This window comes from Sciurus carolinensis, chromosome 2, assembly GCF_902686445.1.
Source record: "Sciurus carolinensis chromosome 2, mSciCar1.2, whole genome shotgun sequence".
Taxonomy (NCBI): Eukaryota; Metazoa; Chordata; class Mammalia; order Rodentia; family Sciuridae; genus Sciurus; species Sciurus carolinensis.
The window spans coordinates 67,493,188-67,516,322 of NC_062214.1; the positions used below are offsets into that span (position 1 = coordinate 67,493,188).

Genomic DNA, 23,135 nt, shown 5'->3' on the forward strand with positions numbered 1-23,135 from the left:
ACTTGCTGGAAAAAAGGAGCTGGCAGGGCTGGCAGCAGAGACATGGGGTGGCAGGAGGTGGGCTAAGAGTTGTGGAAGCCAGCCAGAGAGAGCAGCCATGGGTTGTAGCTTGACCAGGGCCTACACTCTGTTGGGGGTTCCTACAGCATGGGTCATTCACTCCCATGCAGTATCTGCTGCTTGGCCAATGATGTGGCTGATCCACTTCAGAAGAAGACTCAGCACAGTTGCCAGACCTTCATATCCCCACACAGGGCTTTGCAACCACAGAGGGATGAGGCCCAGTACTGAATGATTTGTTGGCACTCACTCAGGGAGACACAGCCACCCACCAGAATGGCATTTACTAACAACTTCTGACTCCAACCACAGCTGTGGCCAGCAGGCTGAAGCTCCCTGCAGCCAAGACCCAGGCCAGCTGACCACTGTAGCAGGAAAGGACACAGCCCTGTCCCCCTGTCCCCGCAACCCTTGAGGACTGGTTTTCATCTTTTACTTCACAGACAGCTTAAAACTGTTATGGAAAAAACATTTTATTACACATGTTCAAATTGCTTCCAATGAATTGATTAATTTTTCATGTATAATGGCAACCAATGTTTGTCTTTTTTTTTTTTTTTTTCCCAAAACCAGCACCAAAAAAATGAAACAAAAAATACCATGGGTACAGTACGTAATGTAAGTTAACTAATGGAAAATATATACATTTGACTCTGAAATGAAAAAAAAATAGCAATGATATTATTGCCATTGAGGATCTTTTCCTCTGTTCTGATAATATCAAGTCATGGTCAACTGAGAGGGTTTCATTTTGCACCAATAGGAATAGCACCGTAAGACCGTGAGACTCTGGTTAGTAATACATCTGTGCCACCACAAAGGTACAGTACTTGAGTGACAGTGCAGGGTATTGTTAACACAGAAACATCACTATGGTACTCAGAGCTTCACTATCTCCTACAAAGTGGAAGAATCTCATCATGGTGACATGGCTGATGCCATAAACAGAAGGTGGGCTGGTGGATTTCAGAGTGACAGAGCCAGCATAAGCTGCAAGGGCTCAGAAAGACACTGACTCTGGGGAATCAGCGGGGTGTTTAATAAGAACCGAATCAATCATTATCATTCTGAGGGTCAGGGGCTTTTGCCAGGGGAATCTTCAGCATGACCAGGAGGCAGTTCAGAGGCACCAGGCAAAGCGAGTACCAGCACATGCTGAGTCTGCTTGGGTGGGCCTCTGCAGATGAGCAAGAAAGGTCACTGAAGCCTCCTTAGCTGGCAGCCCGTTCTGCTTCTTGACTCCAAAAGGCGAATGTCTTTTGGTAAACAGTGCATTTTGGACTAGGGGAAAATAGCGCCACCTCCAGCTGCCCAGAATTTGAGGGTTTTGTGGAAATGGGCTCAGGGGTGTCTGCTGGTGGCCAGGCCTGAGCTGGGAAAGCACAGTGTTTTGCACAGGCCCTGGGGTGGTTGTTGATGAGTCACTTAATCCATCCGGACAATCTCTCATTTCTAAGCACCTAGGGAATTTTCTCCACACTTTTCATTGATTCAAGTGGAACTGAATAAATTTCTGGCCATTCCTACCACTTCTCTGCTATGGGATCGTAAAAATCAAAACACCAAAACAAAATAAAAAAAAAAAAAAGCACCAATAAATCAAGCACTTGAAGATGATCCCATGGAAATTGGCCCAAGTGAGATCCTCTGTCTGAACCCAGGGAGGAGGAGGTGGGTTTCTCAAGGTGAAGATTCGAAACATAAGCACCCATGAGATGCCCACCAAGTTGGTGGGCACAACAGGCTGCCCGGGGCAGCCAGGGTCCTACCATAAGGTGTGCTCTCAAAGAAGCCACTCTGGATGGCAAAACAGCTCTGTGGAAAAGTGGGAGGGGACTGTGGAAAAGGCTTTCTGCATGGTGATGATGGTACCATGAGGCCTGGCCTATGGGAAGGCATGGTGGGCTTGCAGCCAACCCAGCTGGGCAGTGTTCATGCACTGGTCATGGCATATCAAGCTCGAGAAACCTGCCCCAAGGAAGCAGTCCGGCCTTACTCTGCAGATCCCAGGCCTGAACTGTGTCCTCAGAGGTCTTAAGTGTAACCTTCACTTCAGATACAAGGCCAAGGTCCAATGCAAACCCACTGGGCTGTTGGGCTGTGCTGCAGCATCTGAAGGTGTAAAGCTCTGGAAGTGCTGTCTAGAGTGGATGCCCCGAGAAGCAGGAGGCCACATGCCCTGACAAAGCTGTGCTGAGCCCACCTGCATGCTAGGAAGCAGAACCCATTACCCTGACTGGCATGTGTCCCATTTCATGGCACCTTGCAGAAAGGCACCCTACATGGTGGACAGCAGAGCTTGGAAAAATAGATGCCTCCCCAGACCCAGCCCTTCAGAATGTCCTCCCCACAGGGGCAGTGTGCAGAGCTACATATGCTGGCCTCCTTGTTAGTCTATGCAGAGTTAAACTCTCAGGGACAAAACTTCCAAGGCAAGGCCCAGGGTTTTGAGAATATATTCTCAGAAATGGGCAGAGAGGCCAAGTCTGATCCTTGCATTATCAGGAAGGTAGATTAAGGAATATGGGCTTTAGAAGCCCATCTGCTCCAGATCAGCCATTGGCAGAGGTTTATCAGCATCTGTCCTTCCACACAGGGTGTTACTGGCTTTCAAAATAAAGCCTCTTCTAAGTATGGGTATCATTTTCAGAAGGCACCCCCGGTTCCCCCTCAAACCCCACAGTACATCAGGCATTGGGTATTCAGTGTCAAAAGGAAGCCAGGACAGAAGCACTCAATGGCGTCTCTCTGGACAATTGTCTGCCAGAGGTGTTCCCCTTTAAAGTACATGGAACCTTAGAAATAATAATTTTGTGACTGATGCCCATTGTTTTTCCTTACTGTAGAAAGCCATCCAGTGGCTGTTAATAATATATTAAGTACAAAAAGCACTAATGGCAATGTCAAGTCCACTCTAAAGTTCTATGCAATTGAATTCTCGGGGTGGCCTTGTTGGGGCAGCAGAGGTGTGCTTCGGGGGGTCCTGGCCATGGGGCTGGTTTGCTGTTGGGAGGGTGGGCTTTCCACTCATTCAAACTCCAGGCTTCAGGCCTCAGATGTGAGTGCTGAGCAACTGCTGGGTCATGTGTCATGAGCTTGGTGGTGAAGGCGGCTGGCGCATCTTGTTCGCGTAGAAGTCTCTACATGTCTGGCAGCAGCGCTGATACCACCGCATATCCTGACAGAGGTTCTTTTCTCGGATGACCCGGCAGTACACCGTCCACTGGTCCCGTGTGCATTTGTATGTCAGAGCAGCTAAGGGGATAGTGGAAAGAGGATGCTTAGAGGGGACAGAGATATCCTGTGCTCTGACAGTCTCAGGTTCCCTCACTCTTGTGCACTCACTGGCCTTGAGAGACTAATGAAACTAAGCCCCTACCACGGGCACTGTGGATGCCACTTTCTGCTACGAAGGATGCATCACTATATCCAACCCAACCACTTGACTGAGTGTGGTAATCTGGCTGCCTTTCAAGGGAGAGGCCAGCGGACACTCTGGTCCCACGGTAGCACTCACTGTTACTTTGTAGCAGAGCACACCATTACTGTTGACATTTATAAAACAGGGTGACATGGAGTGGTGGACTTTGAAGGACCCACAAATGCATGAGGTCAGAGTGTCCCAAATCCTCAGGGTAGTGTGGGGAGAAAGCCCTGCTCAAAGGAGGTTCTTGAAGGATACCAAGCAGGCTTAGGGCTGGCAAAAGGTACGAGTCACCTCTCTGAGCTCAAAGCCCCTCCCTGCCAAACCCGAATGAAGCTGCTCAGTAAACCCCTTCACTTGGGTAGAGTTTCTATGTTAGGGAATATATTTGGACAGGAATATATGTCCTAGGAATTCCTATTCAGAAAAGCAGAAACTGTTGAGTCATCAGATCAACATCAAATATTCCTTCTCTTGTCTCATCACCAGCTTGGGGCACGAACAGGTAGCGGGCCTGGTTCCTAGCACCAAACTTTTTTATACAAAACCTGTATCCTCTCTATTGTGTGTGCTTCTTGGGTACCACTCAGGGATTGAGGAGAATCCTGGGGTGTACCAGGCATAGATCCAAGGTATGGACTGGGCTTGAGCACAGAACACTGGGCTCTCTTCATGTCACATGAGTACACTCTGTGATGACCCAATGTCTCTTGAGCCTTCCTGGTCCCCAGTAGAAGTCTGCTCTTCCCCGTAGTAGGGTATTGTAAACATGTAACCTGAGCAGTGGCCTGGCTATCTCATTAAAATGATTGGGTCTCACTCCATATATCAACTATTGCACTTCCTGAATAAATCGTCTGCGTCACAGAACCTGGCTCCCGGTGTCCGAGTTAAGGGGCACCGTCGCACTCACTCCCTTCCCGAGAGGCCAACCCACATTTGACAACAAGGGATGATCCCACGTGGACATCATGAGGGCCCTGTGAATCCTTCATTTCTGATAGAAAGCCCTGTCAGACCTAGGAATCCTGATATGTTTAGGGAACATACTCTTGTGCTGGCAGGGGGATTAGTGGGACGCTCGTTGCTGGCAGGGGGACTAGTGGGACGCTCGGGGACTGTGTTTGAGACTGCAGTTAGCGAATGTCTCTTGACAACGAAATTCCCTGAATCCTCCTACATTCTATAGAACTGACAAATGTTGTCCTCTCCAGGACTCAAAGGCTGCCCAAGGAGATGGCTTTCTGGCTTACAAACCTCCACCGCCAGCAAGGATTCACTGAGCAGAAGACACAGTAGCTCCTGGAAATCAGGACCAGAAGTACTCACCAAGGCGTGGGGAGGTGATGGTGTTCACATTGATCTTGTCGTTGCAGACCTCCTGGTGGCACTGTCTATAAGCTGCTGGCTTCGAGAGCGTGGGACACTCATTGCCATGGCGTCCGGTGACCTTGTGCATGCACTGTACCACACGGGACTGCAGTCCCTTCCCACAGGTGGATGAGCACTGCCAGAGACAGGGATAGCCTGAGGTGGGGGCTGGCACAATAACCCTATGATGCGTATTCTGCCCCTGACCCCTGCAAGCCATCCCCAGGTGCTTGCGACATTTGCAGGGTACTAGTGGTCTGAAGGAAGACCATCTCAAGTTAGGGGCATATGCCCAAATGCATATGTTGAATTCCTAACCCCCAGGGGGATGGAATTAGGCAGGGACTTTGGGAGGTGATTAGGGTTAGATGAGGTCATAAGGGTGGGACCCTCATGATGGGATTAGTAGTCTTATGAGAAGAGAAAGAGGCAAGACTCTTCTTTCCACATGAGAAGATAGCTGTCTGCAAACTAGGAGGAGAGCCCCCACCAAACATCGAATCTGTTGGCACATTGATTTTGGACTCCCAGACTCCAGAACTGTGTAAGACAAATGTCTTAAATGTCTTTGGTTTAAGCTGCCTTGTCTTTGGTATTTTGTGATAGCAACCCCAGTTAAGATGATTGCCAAAATATTAATTCATCCTGGTTGCATTTCATCTTCTACCTGTTCTAAGAATAGAGCTAGGCTTTGAAATTCTTAAGACAGTGGGCAGAGTGCCCAGTTGCTCTCAGAAGGGACTGGACCTGATTACCACAGGTCTCCCCAGCACTTCTGCTGCCTATGCCTCTGGGGCCTTTGCTCAGTCATGACTGGAGTTGGATTTCCCACAAGCCTGGGGGGTTGCAACTTAGCATTAAGTTAAAATAAAGTGCAAGTTTCCTTGTATATCAGAGTTATGGACTAATATTTGAGGCTGTGTTGATTTTGGCACCAAATCCCCAGCTGCTGGCATTTTTAGCATTAGCACCCCTGGCACAAGGAGGCAGAGGTTTTTACAGCCAGGACAGTATGGCTGAGCAGATCATCCCCAGTTCCTGAGGAGTGGACTAGGGAGTCCTCTGCTGTGGTTCTCTCCTCCACCCGTTCCTCTTCAAGCTGTCTTAGGTTATGTGACACATGATTACTCTTTCACTCAAGCATGGACTGCATATATGATGGTGATCCTGTAAGAGTCTCCCGGAGCTAAAAAAAATCCCTATTACCTAGCAATGTTGCAGACGTCCTAATGTCATAGCTAAACACATTAGTCACATGTTTGTGGCGATGCCAATGTAAACGGCCACTCGCATAAAAGTATAGAACACACAATCATGTGCAGAACATAATACTTGATAATAATGACCATGCTACTGGCTTATGTATTTACTATGCTTTTTATGGTTGGTGTACTCCTCTACTTATAAAAATAATTTACTGTAGAAGTCTGCTGTGCTTCGCCAGCAGCGGCCTCACGTCTCGTGTTTACAGTGTGCCTCTTGATTGCACGGAGAGGCCACATCGAGATTGGCTGGTGCTGTCTAGGTTTATGCAAGTGTACTCGTACATCCTCACAAACAGGAATTCACCTAATGACACACTTCTGAGTACCTGACCCTGCTAAGTGGCACATGACTATCTTTCCCAGGGAGGAAGCTGCCTGGAGGCAGCTCTGTCCTCCCCCAACCTTGCTCCCTGAGTTCCTTGGCCCTTGTTCACTCTCACGGGAGCCCTTAAAACTCTCTCTCTACTAAGTGGGTCTCTTCCCAAGCAGAGAGCCATATCCACATATGCACCTTCTGCAGCTGGAGGCCCCAGTGCCCACACAACCCCTGGTTTATGGGGCTCAGAGTGCGCTGCAAAATTTAATACACACCAGGCTGTGGTGCACTGCTCAGCTGGAGTTAATAATGGCACCTCAGGGTGCAGAGACCTGTCCCTGGAATTCTGCACGTGGTGAGGACACCAGGTGCCATCCAGATTGTGTGCTTCCCTATGTCCTTTCCTGGGGCCTGACCACAGCCTTCCTGTGGGCTTTGAGGAGTCAGGCTCAGCAGAAGACCTTGGTGTTACCATCAGGCCCCACTGGGTGCTGTCTACTCCCTTTCTGAGGGGCTTCTGCGAGCCCGGTGAATTCCACCGCTTCCTTATCTGACAAGCAGGGTCATGTTGGTATTTTCACTTGAGAGAGAGAGACATTCAGAGGTAAGGTTGCTGTGAAGGGCACTGATCTTCAGATCAAAGGAGGGGCAGGAAAACCACAGGTAGCTCCCTGTTGGGGCCCCCCAGTTTTCAAACCAGCACGACTCTCTCTCCACCAGACAAGGCCAGCCCCAGGGCCTCTGTCTCATGCCTGGCTCCATTTCCCAGATACACTCATGAGAGGACACTCAGCTCAAGGCCTTGAAAAGTCATCCGGAATTACAAATGCAGATTTATGATCTCCAGGAGTCAGCAGGGGTTCCCACCATTTGGGAGACCTTGAATTTGGGACAGGTGCTAGAACAATGTGACTTCACCAACGAAGCTAGGATCTGTAGCATGGAGTTAGTTGGTGAGCTTTTAAAAATCCTCATGTCCCAGACTGATAAATTAGACTGTCTAGGGGTATCGCTGTTTTTGAAAATTCTCCAGGTGGTTGCAATGGGCAGCTGGAGCTGTGAGCCCCTGATTTAACCTGAGCTTCTGCCCTGTGAAGAATGTAAAGAGCTGCCTTCTTGTGTGAAGTAGTTGTATATTTATATACAGATACATATAATTAAGCCAGAATGACATCCAGCTGCTGCCTTGATTACGGAGTTTATATGTAGGTGACAGCTGGGCTAAGCTGTAAGGAGTGAAGGCTTTCAGTCAAAATTATTCTTAGAAGAGTAAGTTGCTTAATGTTTGACAGAACAAAGCCTCTTACAGTTCAGGGGCAGGGATGAGGAGTGCTCTCGATGATTCTGTAATCAAGGTACTGTTTGGGAAAATGCCACTCGTCTGAATGACCTCAGTCAGGGCTCTTTATGGATCTAATGCAAAGATTAAAAGGGCAAAAAATTATTCTGGAGATGGGACTTCATAACCACAAATGAGTATGGTGTAAAAATGTTAACAGCTCATTTACAAAACTAAGTGGTTATAGCTAGAGTCTGAGTTCTCTCAGTGAGTGATGGAAAAGTGCAAGGGTTCTAATTAGAAGCACAGCAAAGTCACACCAAGACCAGCAAAATCACATCAGTGAAGCACAAACTCATGCCACAGCTGGTGCAGGAATATCCAGCGAGAGCAGGACATACAGATTCAAAAGGGCGGCACCTCTCCATGAAGTCAGGCAATAAAGACTGAGTGCACTCTAGCCAAACACACAGGTGACTCAGAAAAGGGAGCTAGATGATGACATGCTGCGAATACCAGGTTGGCACTACAAACGACTGCTCATTCAACTGATGCAACCAAAGCATCAATTTCGGAAGGTTCAACTTCATAATATGCAAAAGAAAATAGTATTTTTAAATGCAAATGCCATAGATTCCAATGCAGAGTAAATTTAAAGTTTCTAATATAATGTTAAATATGAATGTATAACCACATTAGTAGTTTACATATTTGAAGTAGGCCTTTGACTAGTCCACCTATACCATGAAAGACGTTGACATCTAAATTGGTCATACAATCATGAAAAAACAGGATGCTCCCTGGGAAAACAGGATGATCATATAACTAGGATCTTTCTTCTGTGACTGGTATGGACCAAGCCTGCTTTTGGAAAAGAGGGCTATATGTACTGAAGGCAGCATGTACCTTTTCAGATCTTTACTTGGACTATTGGCCATGGCACCACCGTCTGCAAGACACACACCAGGAGGAAAAGCTAGGTATCTTCCCATTCCATTTTGGAGAGGGGAGCATCGAGGCAGGGAAAGTGGTTATTGGGTTCCTGGGGAGGAAATTCACAGACTAAGGAGATGTCCCCATACCTCATAATATCCATCTTGCTCCCTGTGTTTCCTGACCAGGAGGTTCCCCAAGCCCTCCTGGCTAGGGATCAGCTTGGCTGAATCACTTGTGTTACAGGACTCAGCCTTGCATGAGTGCCAAAAAGAATTTCCTTTGCTTCTGCAGGTGTCATTACTATGTGAGTGAAAATCAGGGCAAGGGCTCCATCCTGTGGGTCTATTAAAACCAAGTGCAAAATTAACAAGGTTTCTGTCTGGAAATGATCGATGACCATGGTAAAACTCAGGTGTCTGAGATGACCTTGAAGAAAAACATTCCCTGTGAATTTGTTTTGTTCACCTGCTCTGGGGCCAAGAGAAAGGGCTAGCGCTCATGATATCCCAGAACGTGCTGTCCTGTGCTCCGGCTTCCTACAGGCTCCCTTGTGGGAATGAATATTCCACAACAATCCTTAGAGGCTGACACTGGCCACTGAGCTTGGTAGGGGCCAGTGTTGTGCCCAAGGTCAGAGTTTGTGGCAAGACAGGGATAGGACCCAGCTGCCTCAATCAGACTGACTTCCATCTACCTGTATGAATTATGAGCTGGATGGGGTGTCAGTGAGAGGCTGGGAATCAGAACACCAGGTCATCAACTGCCCTGCTCCTAACTCTTTATCTTTCCTAGCATGGGTCACTGGCTTTTAATTTTGCAGTCTATAGAAAGAACGGCTCTCTTAGCTCAGAAGTTCGTCTCCAACATCCCTCAACCTGGAGGAGTGTCTGTTCTCACTACTCTCCAGTGCTCCCATGAGGCTATTGCTGGTCCTGCAGAACCTGCCCCTGGTAGGGTCTTTACTTATGTGGATCAGCTTTTTTGCAAATTCTGCTGGAGTCCTAGGGGGTGCTGTTTCCACAGGTGAGCATAGCAAATGGCTTTGTTTCACAGGGAAGAACTTTTGAGAACATGGGGGAATTTATCTACCTGAGACCTGCACCTGAGCCAGCTCCACAGAGGATACGCCATGTGTTAGGTGAGAAGACAAACAGGTTACAAATTGCCACATACAGAAACCATCCCATTTTTGTTCAATATAGATGAGTGGGTGTCCATTTAAAATTCTGGAAGACAAACCATTAAAAAATTTCTAAAAAATTTTAGGTTAAAGTCCTATAAGGTTTTCTTTCCATGTAGACTATAGTAAGGATTACCTACATAAATAAAAATGGAGAAACGTGCCAACAACCCTTTGGTGTAAGTGACCAGTGGTCCATCTTCTGTGCCTGCTGCATTTTCACTTGAGTTGAGGTGGTACCAAGCCTGCCCCTGGCCTAAAATCTACATATGACACATCCTTCTTGACCAGCTTTGCTAGGGGTACATAGCACCGGAAGGTAGCAGGAGACAGACTTGTTGGCACACCACAGCCTACTTACTAGCTCTATGACCTCAGGCGAAGTATTTAATTTTTCTGAGCCTCTGATTCTGTCTTTGAAGCATGAGGATAATAAACTTTCAGAACTATTTCCATACACAGAGGCAGCATGGACTGGATGCCTAGCAGGGGTCTGGATAGCATGAGCTTCAACCACAAGTGCAAGGTCAAGAGTAAAGAAAGGCTCCAGAGCCTGAGAAGCACACTGAGCCACCTGGTCTCTTACATAGCTTTCTGGGCACCATGCGATCACTGGACCCTCTGCTGGTAGGTGTGGCCTGGCTCCCAGGGTGTTCAGGCAGCAGGGCCTCCAGGAGCACAATTAGAGGCTGCTCTGGCCCTGCAGACAAATGTGATTTCAGACACGTCTGAAGGGGCTGCTTTCACCAGGCATCCTCCTGGAACCCAAGTACATTCACATGAAGGATAAGACAGGCACACGCAGCGAATTCCACCTCTGTCGGCCTCCCCTGTGGCCCCAGCTTTAATTAAACAGTGAGGAGACTGCAGTGTCTCCTGATAGCATCAGATATTGCCCCAAGCCTTGCTGCAAAGCCATTTTCAAGCTTTTACAATCTAAGCAAACAGATCTATAAAAAAACATATCTGATCTTGTTTGAAGCACTCTCACACACAGGGGTACTTTTTTCAAGTGGCTCATTCCATCAACATTTAATGTGTCTCCACGAGACTCAAGTTAACTGACAGAAATAGAAGCAGCCATAAATTCACCAGAAAGACTCCTCGCCAGACAAACTGAAGTCAGCATAGCCCTCCTCTTGCCCCTTCTGGAGCACAGACCTATAGTGGCACATCACATACCCTGACTGGTGACCCAGTAGCCCCTGCACCCATTGGCTGGTCTGCCCTTGGCCAAGAGAAAGAGTCAAAGACATGTGAGATGGAGAGAAATAGCAAAAGGAAAATTTTGGATGCACAAAATTTTGTGCATGGCAATAAAGGAGAGAGGGAGTTTCGATTTGGATTTATTCATGTGCTTTTCATGCAAATTATGAAGTGCCTGTTGGAAAGGGGATATCCCTCAAGGTAGATGAGTTTCCTGCAAAAAGGAAGAAAGACCTTCTGTTTCTCAGATTCACGTGACAGGGAGACAACGTGCAAGCATTATTGACTTAGCTTCTTTAGAGTAACAATAGTTGTAACGATGACCAGCAGGAGTCAAAGCAACAGAGTTCACCTTCTGCACGCCCACCATATACCTGCCAGGCACTAAGTTTATGTATGTTCTAGTTCTCACATTAACAGTCGCCATGGCCACGGCAGTGCTCAGGACAGAGTAGGTACTTTCATGGAGGTAGACGATGAGACTCAGAATGTCCATGGAACTTTTTCCAAGTTGCATAGCAGTGGGCTCCCACCCTCGCCTGCCCACCTCCCCCTGGCAGGGAGGAACCCGCTCTGGCTCTCCTCACAGAGGTCCTCCCCTGATGACACCTCCCTCCACAGCAGGGCTCCCTTCTCACTTCTCCAGGGTAAAATCACAACACCAGACCCTGATGGGATCTTCTGAGGAATAGCTAAAGGAGGCTAGAAAGATCGTGGGAGGAAGAAAACGCCCATGGAGCTCTGCTTCTGGAGGAGTGGCCCAGGCCTGGGCTGCCCTGCACAGGGGCAGAGTGAGCAGGGGCTGGGATCGAGACAGGAAGGAACCTTCAGTGCAGACGAAACCACCCCGTGGCCTCCCTGATTCTGAGGGGCCCGCCTGCCTCAGGCAGGTTTTGGATAGCAAAGAATGACAGAGAGAGAATCCTGACAGTAACTCCATTTTTTGTTTGTATCTGAAAGGCACCTGGCTGGTGAAATGTCAAGAGTTCTTCAAAGGCATTTTTTGACAGATTTTCCCCCAAGACTTGGCAGAAGCAATGAAAACTTGGGAAGCTGTTGAAACCTGAAATGGCAGGTCTCAACAATAATCAAAATCCCCATGCTCTTTGCGCTAGCTCTGAGATGGAAAACACTTTCTTTTATACCCTTTAACTCTTGCTTCCTTTCATGCAGTCTTGACTTCTGGAGTCCCTCCTGTCCCTGTCTTCCTTTGAATTCACAGCCTGCTACCCTACAGATTCTGGTTGGGGCTTTATAGCTAAAGAGCCAGAAGGCAGAGGGGACCTCTGATGACCTGCAGGAGCAGGGGAGTCCCCAGAGTCCTGGGGTTGGGGGAACAAAGGGGAATGCAGGGGTCACTCTCATTCTCTCTCCTGGGGCTGGACCTGTTCCCGCCAGTAACTGAGCTTCCCCATCACCGATCTCCTCAGCCCTGGGCAGTGAAGGTGGCTTAGGTATCTAGCACATGCCACAGAAACATGTCTGCCCCAGCCACACTGTCATCCCATAAGGGCACAAGGCAAACATTGTTTATGAGGTCTGAATGACACTTGATGAACTGTTCATCTAAGACAAATGTTTTACAGACCCATATAAGAAATGATATTCTGATGAGTGACCATGGACCTGTGACTGTACCCAATGGTGATGAGATAAAGATAAAAATTAGGACCTGCTAGCATCTGCGGAGTGGCAGGAGGATGTCATTCATTCCTCCTTAAGTCCTCTGAGAGGTGCCCCTAAACTCACCTGACAGGAGGATGCTTAGACAAGGTTAGATGAGACATGGCAGAGCCAGGACAGGACAGGGATCTGCACTGTCCTTACCACGTGCTCCCCCAGAGGTCAATGACATAATGTGTGGCACAAGAAAAGTGTTCTTCAGGGACAATGGCCAGGCCCAGGCTGTAATGAGAATGTAGACTGTGGTGCATTAGTCAGAGGACCTGGTGCTCCACTCCGATCTGGTTTGATGGACACTGGGGGCATGGTGCGGGGCGCTGAGGAGACAAAGGCACTGGCGTTAAGGCTCTGCAATGCAGTCCTGGCTCCCAGCCAGTGCCATGCCAACCCTCTCCAGGCAACTGCTGGAGATGTCATAGCTCTGTAGCAAGATCATTTCGCTGAGTAGTGACTGGGTCTTTGACTTTTCCCTAACCCCATGGCAGGCTCTGTTTGCTCAGGTGAAGTATTCTACACCAAAGGGCTACCTGTCCTCCCTCCTCCTGCCCCTGTCTGTAAAGCACTGACTTTTGACAATCCTTCCACTAGCTGCTCACACTCCCAAGAGTACTAACAGAGGATTTGTTTATCCCTGTCCCAATGCAGAGGGCTCGTTGGCTGCCTGCCTCCATGGTATGGTCTGCCACATCCCAGAAGAGGGCCCCAGTGTCCTGACTTGCTCTTGGATGTACCAAACTCCTTTAACAAGGACTTGACTTTTAATTTCATGATTAAGGGGAGACTTAATGTGCAGGCTTTCCTATAGAAATAACAATTTATGCTAAAGGGTAAATGACTGATATAAAGCCTTTGGGGGAGTAAGTTTTGATGGGTGGTATGGGCTGGAGACTGAGTAGATACTTTATGTTAAACCAAGTCTATGCCTTTGATAGAGCTGAAGTCATCTTTTTGTTCAGTTTCTTGCTTCAAATTAAGATACCCTTCTGATATTGTGCACTGAAAGAAAACTGGACTATGAACTAGGAGGCACATCCCTTTTTAGTTGTGTGACCCTGGGGGAAAAAGCCATATCACCACTCTCAGCCTCAGTTTCCTCATCTGCAAGATGGGGATAGATAGTTGTGAGGGTCAAGTGAGATCCCAGGGGTGAAATTGCAATGGCAGGCGTCACAGGATGTAACAATGTTTCTGTGAGCTCGACCAGGCCTCCCTGACTTCCTCCTAGGGCTGATGTTCACAGGTACTTGTGTACATATTGGGTGATTTGATCTTCTGAAGGCCTCTGGGAGTCACTGTTATCTCTACCTAACAGAGAGAAGGAAGCTGGGCTCAGACGAGGCCTATAGGGCTCGTTAGACCAGCCCCTTCCCTGGGGCCTCCACTGCCACCAGGTCAATGGCCATTTCAATCTTTTTGGAACCAGGGAACACAAGCTCTTAACGTAGAGAATCAATGGTTTTCTTTAAAAACACCATCCATTATAATTCCTCTGGAATAGTTTATTTCTCATGGGGAAAAATAAATCTCATCAATTCAATGGTGACAAATGTTTCTGGTCTTGGATCTAAGATATTGCGTCTGGAATTAGAAGTCACGCTATTCTAGAAAGAAATGAAATTTTCTCCTCTTCCATTTTAACCCCCAAACCACCACCCTGGTGGAATACATAGACCCATTCAGTGGGTGCAAACAATGATTTGCATTGTTTTCTGAAAAGTGCTAACAACCTTGGAGGGTGGGCAGCTGCAGGTCAGTTTCTAAATACCCAGAACCATCCTAATGCCCTCAGCAGGGGTGGGAATATGAAGTGTGACCCTCCTATGACTACTAGTGAGGGTTTGGCTATTAGCTGCGCTCAGGACTTCAGAGAGGGCGCAACATAGTCCCTGGGAACTCAGCCTGCCTTACCATGGCTCTGAGCACTGATGAGCTCTGCTATTCCCCAAAGCTGTCACCCATGGAGAATGGCTCCCGTGCACGAGCCTGAAATGGCCTGCACATCACCTCCCTGGAAACCAGTTCATCTTTCTCAACAGCACCATCGACAGCCAACGTGACACAAGGTTGCTTGGATGGAAGATGTTAAAGCTTTCACTGGCTGAAAAACACACCTTCTGAGCTCCCTCCATCAGGACACAGACTGCGGAGCACCTGTCTGGTCCAGCACTTTCTGCACTGGCTGCTAGACCTCGTTTCCCCCTGGCCATTTAGGACTGGATAAACATTCCCCTGACACAAGGACACTGATAGCTCAGAGTACCCGCCTTCTATCTACTCTCCTTTTAGGCAGCCTGTTTGCTGTCTTCAAAGCCTGGCATGAGTGGAGGTTTGGAGGTTGGTCCAAGGTGATTGTTTAAAAATGTGAAGGACCTGTAAACACAACTATGGCACCATCTGCAAAGCTAGATGACAGAGATGACATGGAAACCACAAGGCACATCCAAACAGTCTGAATGAAGGAAAATGCCAGGGCAAGATGCATCCCTTGGAATCTGCTTCCCCTAGCCTCCGCAGCCAAGGAGTGAGGTCGCAGGGCGCCCCGAGGAGCTGAAGTCTTCTCTCTTCTCCAGAGAAGTCACAGAGAGATAGTGGGCAAACTCCGCACCCCACCCCAGTGATGGCAGCAGAAGGGAGGGGCGTGGGGTGGACAGTTGGGGTGGGGTTTCTTGGCTGGTTTCTATGCAGCCCCCACCCCTGACAACTTGCTCCCTGTGTACTGCACACACAGACTTCCAGCTGAGCGTCCCTTGCATTTTTCTTCTGAAGAGCAGAACCAAGTTTCCCTCCCTGAGAGCTGGCTCTAGGAGGTTGCTCAATGGTACCACTCCAAGCTGAGCCGCTGCTCTGGCCAGACCTGCTGCTGGCTGGGATGGGGCGGCTGGCTTCTGCACACACACACGGCGCTCAGCACATGCCCATCGGATGACAGCCCCACACGGTGGCCAAGATGTGGAGGAGGTCCTGACATCCCATGACTCCTTCTTGTTCTTAACGCCAGAGCACAACAGGGGAGGGAGCCCTGCAATGCAGGAAGTCACGGCAGACTGCGCTGTGCTTCTCATGTGCTATTCCCATTCACCCTCTGGCATCTGGCTGCTGCTTACAGCAGGATGTTCAAAGTACTTAAGAAAACAAGTGTCTCCCTGGTCCTCAAAACCAGAAAGGTTCAGCTGGAGAAGCCCAGGCCATGGATGGCCGACAACCATCTGCAGGAGCCCCGAGGCTCAGAGGCACCAACCCTGGGACTCCCAGAGCTCTTCTTGTTAGTTTCTAACGTGTGTCTTGAGCACTGAATTGGGATCCAGGAATGTGGGCTCTGTCAGAGGAGTGTGGGCAAGTGGCTCAACCACTCTGAGCCTCTGTGTCCTCTTCTGTACAAGAGGAATGACGACCCTGGCTGGAAAGGAACGGTGGCATGAGGCACAGAGGCATACCACAAAGAAGGAATGAAGGCCAAGTACCCCAACCCTGGATGAGCATTTGTGGCCCAGGCTGGGAACTGACCACTTCTCATTTTCCCATAGGAGTCAACCATCTTTCTCAAGCTGGATCTAGATATGCATGGATAGAGAACACTTATCAGCATCATTCTCTAAAAGACAAACTGGAGTCAGATCAGAATGGGTGAGTTCTGGGAATTGTGCCCACAGCAATGTGAACACTGGGTAAGATTTGAGGTCGGGAAATGAGCTTAGTTATCAAAGGGCTTAGTCACCTATCCCAGCACCCTGGAACCTCTGAACACCTCTGAGAAACAGGCAGAGCCAGCTTTGTGAATTCCATCTTGCAGATAAAGATACTGAGGGCCAGGGAGGTTATGAAGCTCAAGTAGAGCAGAGCTGTATGCCAGAACTCAATGTCTCCATCCCATGACTGGTTCTCATGGCCTGGAGTGCATGTATCTTTGGAGGGGTTCCGTTTCTGACTTGTGCTGGGCTGGGAGGTGATGGCATTTTTGAAAGGGATCAGATTCTGCTAAGTTTTGCTTCACAACTGACAAACCATTCTCTGTTCCATAAAGTGGAACTGACTGGGGCCTTGTTGCCAGATTTTCATATTGAAATTTTATAGGTGAAATTTCCTCATTTTTAAATGTTAGCATCTAATTCTAAAATGTTTAAAGTATTATACATGCCAAACAAACACCTACAGTTTCTCAAGTCACCAGTCAGCAACCTTTGAATGAAGAGAGACCAGAGGAAGCAAGAAGATATTTTCCAATAGCTAAAACCACAAGGAAATACTCTGCTCGCCTTAGACATTGTATGGTCCTTGTGAAAAGAAAACCTGCTGGAAGGTTCTTATGCTGACCTCAGTCTCTAGTAAATGGGAATCATTCAAAGATTTCAGGAAAATGACTAAATGAAGGGTTAAACACCAAAAGGATTTCTTTACTCAGAAAAATATTCAATTGTCATTGAACCCTCCTTATCCCCTGTCCTATCTGCCTTGACCTCCTGGAGGCTGTTGTTCAAAGGTCCTGGAAATGAATGGAAGTGACATTTGCCCAAGTATCCCTTATGTGTTTCCTTCGACCCAGCCTCCCACACATTTTCAAGGCTCTTGTGACAGATGGCTGTGAGGCCAGGCCAGTGGCAGGATGTGGGGACACAGCCAGAATGCTGCAGAGGGTGGCCAGGCTGATGACAGAGCACCCACTTTGTGCAGTATTTGTTTTCCTTCTGAAGTCCACAAAGCAGTGGGGTGCTGCCAGCAAGCCTTGAGTGATGGTCCAGCCCAGAGGAGCAGCAGGCAGGACACACACGGGGCAGTGCTGGGAATTCACCTGGTTAGATTGGGCCACCTGTAGAACTGGGCCCAACATGAAACTGAGCTCCTCACCAGAGCCCCCTGCACTGTTGCGGCAGGAGGGAAACGTCAGAGCACCATCCTCACCTTAGACCAGTCCCCGGTCTTCCACTCGTAGCAGCCTGAGTAGTCCTCACACGCCTCCTCTGCTTTTGGCCTCGTGGATGCATCGCATTTCCCTTGTGAGTTGGTGCATGTCACAGTTCGCTTCTGTGTCCCTTTACCGCAGTTGGCAGAGCACTGCAAGACACCATGCAAATATTTAATCCAGACCAATTTGGTTCAAGTCCATCAACACCTGTGAAGTCCCTCCTCTGTGCCAGACCTGGAGTGGGGACACAAAGATGAAGATGCTGTTTCTATCCTCAAAAAGTACAGGGCCTTCAGTCTTACACACTGAGTCCTGGCTGGGACCCCCAGCCTAGTGGCTGGTGATGGGCGAGAGGTACAGGAGTCAGAAATTGCAAGAACTTAGGGTTCCCAGAAGGTCACATGTGGGGAATGGAATTTAGTGGCCAGTCATCAAGTTCAAAAAACCAATGCAGTGTGTGAGTTCAAAGGGCAAATGAGAGCAGGCTCGCAGGTGGAGCAGGAGACAAGCCAGCTGGAGCAAGGCGAGGTCCTGGGAGCACGAAGGTCTAAGGCCAGCTGGCTCCCACTACACATGGCAAAGACCGTGACTCAGGAAAGAGAAGTAGGAGACAGACAAAAAAAGCCACAGGTGACTTTTTTGTAAAGCAGGTGACCCTCACTGGCAGTTCTAACGAATATTTTAGTGTGGACACAAATGTGGCAACAGAAGAGCGTTCCTGGTGGTAGCTTGCTTACTTCCTGGGAGGCATGGTAAGAGAGTATGAGGAGGGCCCGAAGGGTGATGGTGATGTGCAGGCCTTCAGCCCAAGACTGCTGCCTTCCCTCCAGCAGAAAGAGTGAGGACAAGATGACAGGTGTGGAGGGAGAGCAGCTCTGGGATGAACGTGCAGCCTGCTCCTGGCGGGCTCCACTGTGGGGCGGGGTGGTGCACCGGCTGACAACAGCACTTATGACTCTCCAAAAATAAGGCGGAAGCAAGTCCCAGAGTCGACCTGTCATCTTGGGGAGACATAACTGTCAAGTGCGATGATGTGGCCGGCCATCAGAGGGGACGTGGTCTGCAGGCCAGGGAGCTGTCCCTTTGATTTTCTGTGCGTGGCCCAGTGTGCAGCCTCCCTGCAAAGCCCTGTGCCCACCGGATGCAGACACCTGACTCAGGGAGATGATGGGATAAAAGCTGGATTCTGCTAAAGAGACTTTCTACTTGTTCGATTTGCCAAAAGTACAGCAGGCTACCGTGGTAACTTTCTTGAGCTACGGCAAGCTCAACTTTTAAAAAGTTCCATTGTGTCTGCTGAAATAAAAATACATGAAGAGCAAACATTATTCTTGATATTCCTGTTATTAGTATTTATCCTAAAATGTTACCTAGCTTTCTTTTTCTTATGAATTTAATATAGCTCTCTGTCTGAAGTTCCCAGAGGGTTTTAGGACTAATTTAGACTGGCTTGTTTTAGGAAGAATGTACAAGCTTCAGAACTGGCTGGTCTGTCAGCTGGGGGACCTGGGAGAGCACACATGGATCTGTGCTGAGGAGAGGCACTGGTTTAAAGGGACCTCCCGTGTGAGGGGCCAGTCCATGGCAGGCTTCACACACAGGAGTCCTTCCTGGGCCAGGAGGGCTGTCTCAGGGAGCCCTGTCTCAGGGAGCCCTGGGCCACTACAGTGAGGGGTAGTCCCCTGCTTCTTTGTGTGACAATGTTTTCTGACCATTTCAGCAACTCCATCCTCACCATTTGACACATGGGCTCCCCCTGGCCCCAGCGTCCACCGTGACTTGCTTCTTGGCAACGAGTAGGTCACTCACCATTCCTGCCCCTTCAGCTCCTGCTGCTTCTTACTCTGTTCTGCCTCTCTTGCCCTTTTACCTCGAATTTCAAGCACTGACTGTCCAAAACGTCTCTTGAGCAAACCCTGGTTTGCCCCCTTTGACTAACAGCCCACTCCCTGGAAGCCTGTGGCCTTGGGGAGGGATGGTGCAGTGGGTGGTGCCACCTCGGAAGGGACCTAGAAGGGCAAAGTTCAGCCTCTCTCTCTGCTTCCCTTTGTGGATGGAGCCTAGAAACTGAGGACAGAGGAATCTATTCATCACCTTTTGCATCCTTCTGCAAATCTGATCCTACTAGTAAAACTGGGAAGGTGCTGGGGGAGGGAGGAAGTAGTGAGGGTGATCAATGCAGCTGGTTGAATAAGAGCCATCATGTCAGTAAAAACTCTTCCACAGCTTCCAGCCAGGGCTGGAGGGGCTGCCCACGGTGAATGGGCAGAAATACCAGCTTCATGAGGAACTTGTGGAGGAAGGATTTGGTTCCAAGTCAAATGTTAAGAAAGCAGCATTTTACTCAAGTGGGGCTGGGCCAGAATGAGATTGATTGGTGCAGATACCAGTGCAGGATTATGATGGGGCATGATTGTAGATATGATCATAGAGAAATTCCTTTAAACCTTGCTCTAGTTGTCTCACCTTTCCCAAATATGGTGATTTTCAGTGCTCCAATAACTGATAATGCCAGGTTTGGTTCTTTTGGTAAAGAGGCACTTTTCTCCCATAAGAGTCTGAGTGGAAAATTTATGGTTTTGATCAGATGAAAACATAAATCATGCTTGGATTAGGAGCTGGGTGGTCAAGGTCCTAAGGCTCATCTGGGGTTGGGGAAAGGAGATGTAGCTATGTGCCTGTCTCTATACTGCCAGTAAATATTAAAGGAAAATTTCCAGTCAGGCATAGTGGCTCATACCTCTAATCCTAACTACTTAGAAGGCTGAGGCAGGAGGATTACAAGTTTGAGGCCAGCCTGGGCAACTCGGCAAGATCCTATCTCAGAATTTTGAAAAGTGCTGGGGACACAGCTCCGTGGTAGAATATAATCCCCAGTACTGCCAAAAAAGAAAAAAGAAAAGAAAAATTTCCTTGATGGTAAATTTATAAACCTAAGTATATATAAAGAAAAAAACAACAAAATTTTAAACTCTTTTTCCTACAATATTATAAAGTGGGGGTTAAGGACAAAAATCTTTAAATGGGTACATTTCAAGATCTGTCTGAAGATTAAACTCAGTTTTAGAGCAGCCAATGGTGGACTTCTCCTTCATTAAAAATGGGCTGAATACTTTTTTATTCAAAATAAATTCCGACTGTTTGGCAATCAAAGGAACTTTAAAAATATTTTCCACACTGAAGAGTGTCTTGGATCTAGCCTCTTTGAATTTCCTAGACCACGTTTGGTGGAAGACCTGAGGGAAGGTTGCCCTTTATTTAGCTATTTTTTGTTTGTTTTATAGCCAGACAATCAAAAGCATTAAGGCAAAGTCAATGCAAAGCTTTGGAAGATGACATCCCTAAAGATAAAATGGAATTTCCAGGATCAACTTTCAAAGTTAAAACTTACGGCTTAATTGACCTCTTTCCAAAATGTTTTATGGCGTGAGATTTGTAACTCCAACTTGCATACCAAAAGCTGTCCCTCCCAGCATCTGACTCTAGCAATCTACAAAACTGCTGTGGCATTAAAGGAAAGTCTTTGAAACCAGCTTTCCAACTTGACCACACTGGAGTTCAGACATGCCCAAAGGAGAATTAAAAGGTCAACTGGGGTGTGTGTATGTCTATTTATTTATCTTTAGGTGGGAATTTTCATTAGAAATGGAACAAATAGTACTTTCACTGTGATGTCAACCTTTGCAAACATGTTATCCTTGTTTTCTTTTTAAGCCATGTTGTTATCTCAAGTGGAATTGAAGAATACATGTCCTAGAACACATGTTTGAGCTCATCTGGAGCAGATAAGGACCATGATATATGGAGATGTATCACAAACAGCATGAGGAGAAAAGTACCACACTAATCCTATGGAGAAGGCCCAGAGGCCCTTGTGGTGGTTTCAGTCCCAGCAACAAGCCCAGTCACTCACCTGCGACCACTCTGATGCCTCCCAGATGGACAGGCAGTCCTGGCCTTCGCAGCTCTGCACTGGTGTTGGTCGGGGGCCTGGGCAGTAGAGGGGCCGTGTGGTGACATGTGTGCCATTCTGGAGCTGGTACACGCAGGTCACCTCCCGATGCTGAATGCCCTTCTCACAGGTGGCTGAGCAGGGGCTCCATGGGCCTGCCACCCACCTGCCCAGAGGAGAAAGGACAGGGAGTGTTGTGGTTTGGCTGCGAGGTGTCCCCCGAAAGCTCCCGTGTGAGATAACGCAAGAAGGTTCAGAGGAGAAATGATTGGGTTGTGAGAGTCTTAACCCCATCAGTGAATTAATCCCTTGGTAGGGATTAACTGAGTGGTAACTGAAGGGGTAGATGTGGCTGGAGGAGGTGGGCATTGGGGCATGGCTTTGGGGTATATATTTGTATCTGGCAAGTGGAGTCTCTCTCTCTGCTTCCTGATCGTCATGTGAATTACTTCCCTGCGCCATACGCTCCCACTGTGATGTTCTGCCTCACCTTGAGCCCCAGGAATGCAGCCAGCCTTCTATGGACTAAGACCTCTGAAACCATGAGCCCCTAAATAAACCTTTCCTCCTTTACAGATGTTCTGGTTGGGTCCTTTAGTCACAGCAATTGAAAAGCTGACTAAAACAGGGAGTGAATAATAGGGGAGAGAGGTTATCTGCCCCCACCCCATGGAGGGCCTTTCAGAAGGATCATGGGCCTGCAGTGGGAGGAAGGGGAGATAGACACAGGGAGCTTTGTAACTAACTGAATAAATCCACAGTACTGGAGGAGAGAGAGTGACCTGAATGGTCATCTGATTCAATAGTCTCCTCAGTACAGACTTTTCTGCATACAACATTCCAAAGGCAGACTGAGTTAACTGTCCTAGCTGATCACTCCCTCCCTGTAGTAGGATTACATGTATCCTATACATTGTCATAGGACATGTTTTGTTCAATTGGGTGTCAGTTGGCAAGATACTGGCCATGTCCCAGCAGGAGCTTTGAATGTGGTCATTCAGTTTGGCTCTGATTCTGTTTCTTGCCCTCTGCCATGATAACATACTATTCTAAGGCACTGTGATATTGGGGATGTTTGTTACTGCAGCACTTGCTGACTGATACAATCTTTGACAAAGGACTTTCCAGTCCCTGTGCATGAATCTACCAGGACAAGCTTCTCCCTTTTAGAGACTGTGAACCCTCCAAAGTGGGTCTTTGAGGATGCCATCTTGAGTATGGATTCTGGTGGGAAACAAGGAAAATGGCTGTTGAGGTCATCATTTGAAGGCATTCTTCTAAAACTTCATCTATCTTCCCAATGCTTCAATGATCTTGGGTCTATATCTCTGTCAGCTTCAGGGTGTTAGAAAACTGAGCAGTTTGGGAATCATGATTCCTCCAGGATACAAATTAGGATGAGAATTTCTTTTGGGGGTACTAAAGGACTCTGTCCTTCTTGGTCCCTGGATGAGCTGGTAAGCTTTTCCCACTCTCTTGTTCTTCCTTAAATACCCCCAGCTCCTGGGAGCTCAGCACTTGACAAGAGTGCCTGGAACCACGGATGGCGTGTATGGATAGGTA

The 23,135-nt window shown here is 48.1% G+C and overlaps 1 protein-coding gene across 2 annotated transcripts in view; it reads right to left on the minus strand.

The window, feature by feature from the left end:
- Positions 1-1,697: 1,697 nt before the first annotated feature.
- Adamts17 (ADAM metallopeptidase with thrombospondin type 1 motif 17) overlaps positions 1,698-23,135 on the minus strand; it is a 346,209-nt gene continuing 324,771 nt past the window's right edge. For both annotated transcript variants that reach the window (XM_047540680.1, XM_047540679.1), the window contains 4 exons: positions 21,534-21,738; positions 17,617-17,769; positions 4,814-4,991; positions 1,698-3,315 (listed from right to left, as the gene is read on the minus strand). In XM_047540680.1, the coding sequence (XP_047396636.1) occupies positions 3,149-3,315; positions 4,814-4,991; positions 17,617-17,769; positions 21,534-21,738 (703 nt within the window). In that variant the 3' untranslated portion in view covers positions 1,698-3,148. The remainder of the gene's footprint in view (positions 3,316-4,813; positions 4,992-17,616; positions 17,770-21,533; positions 21,739-23,135) is intronic.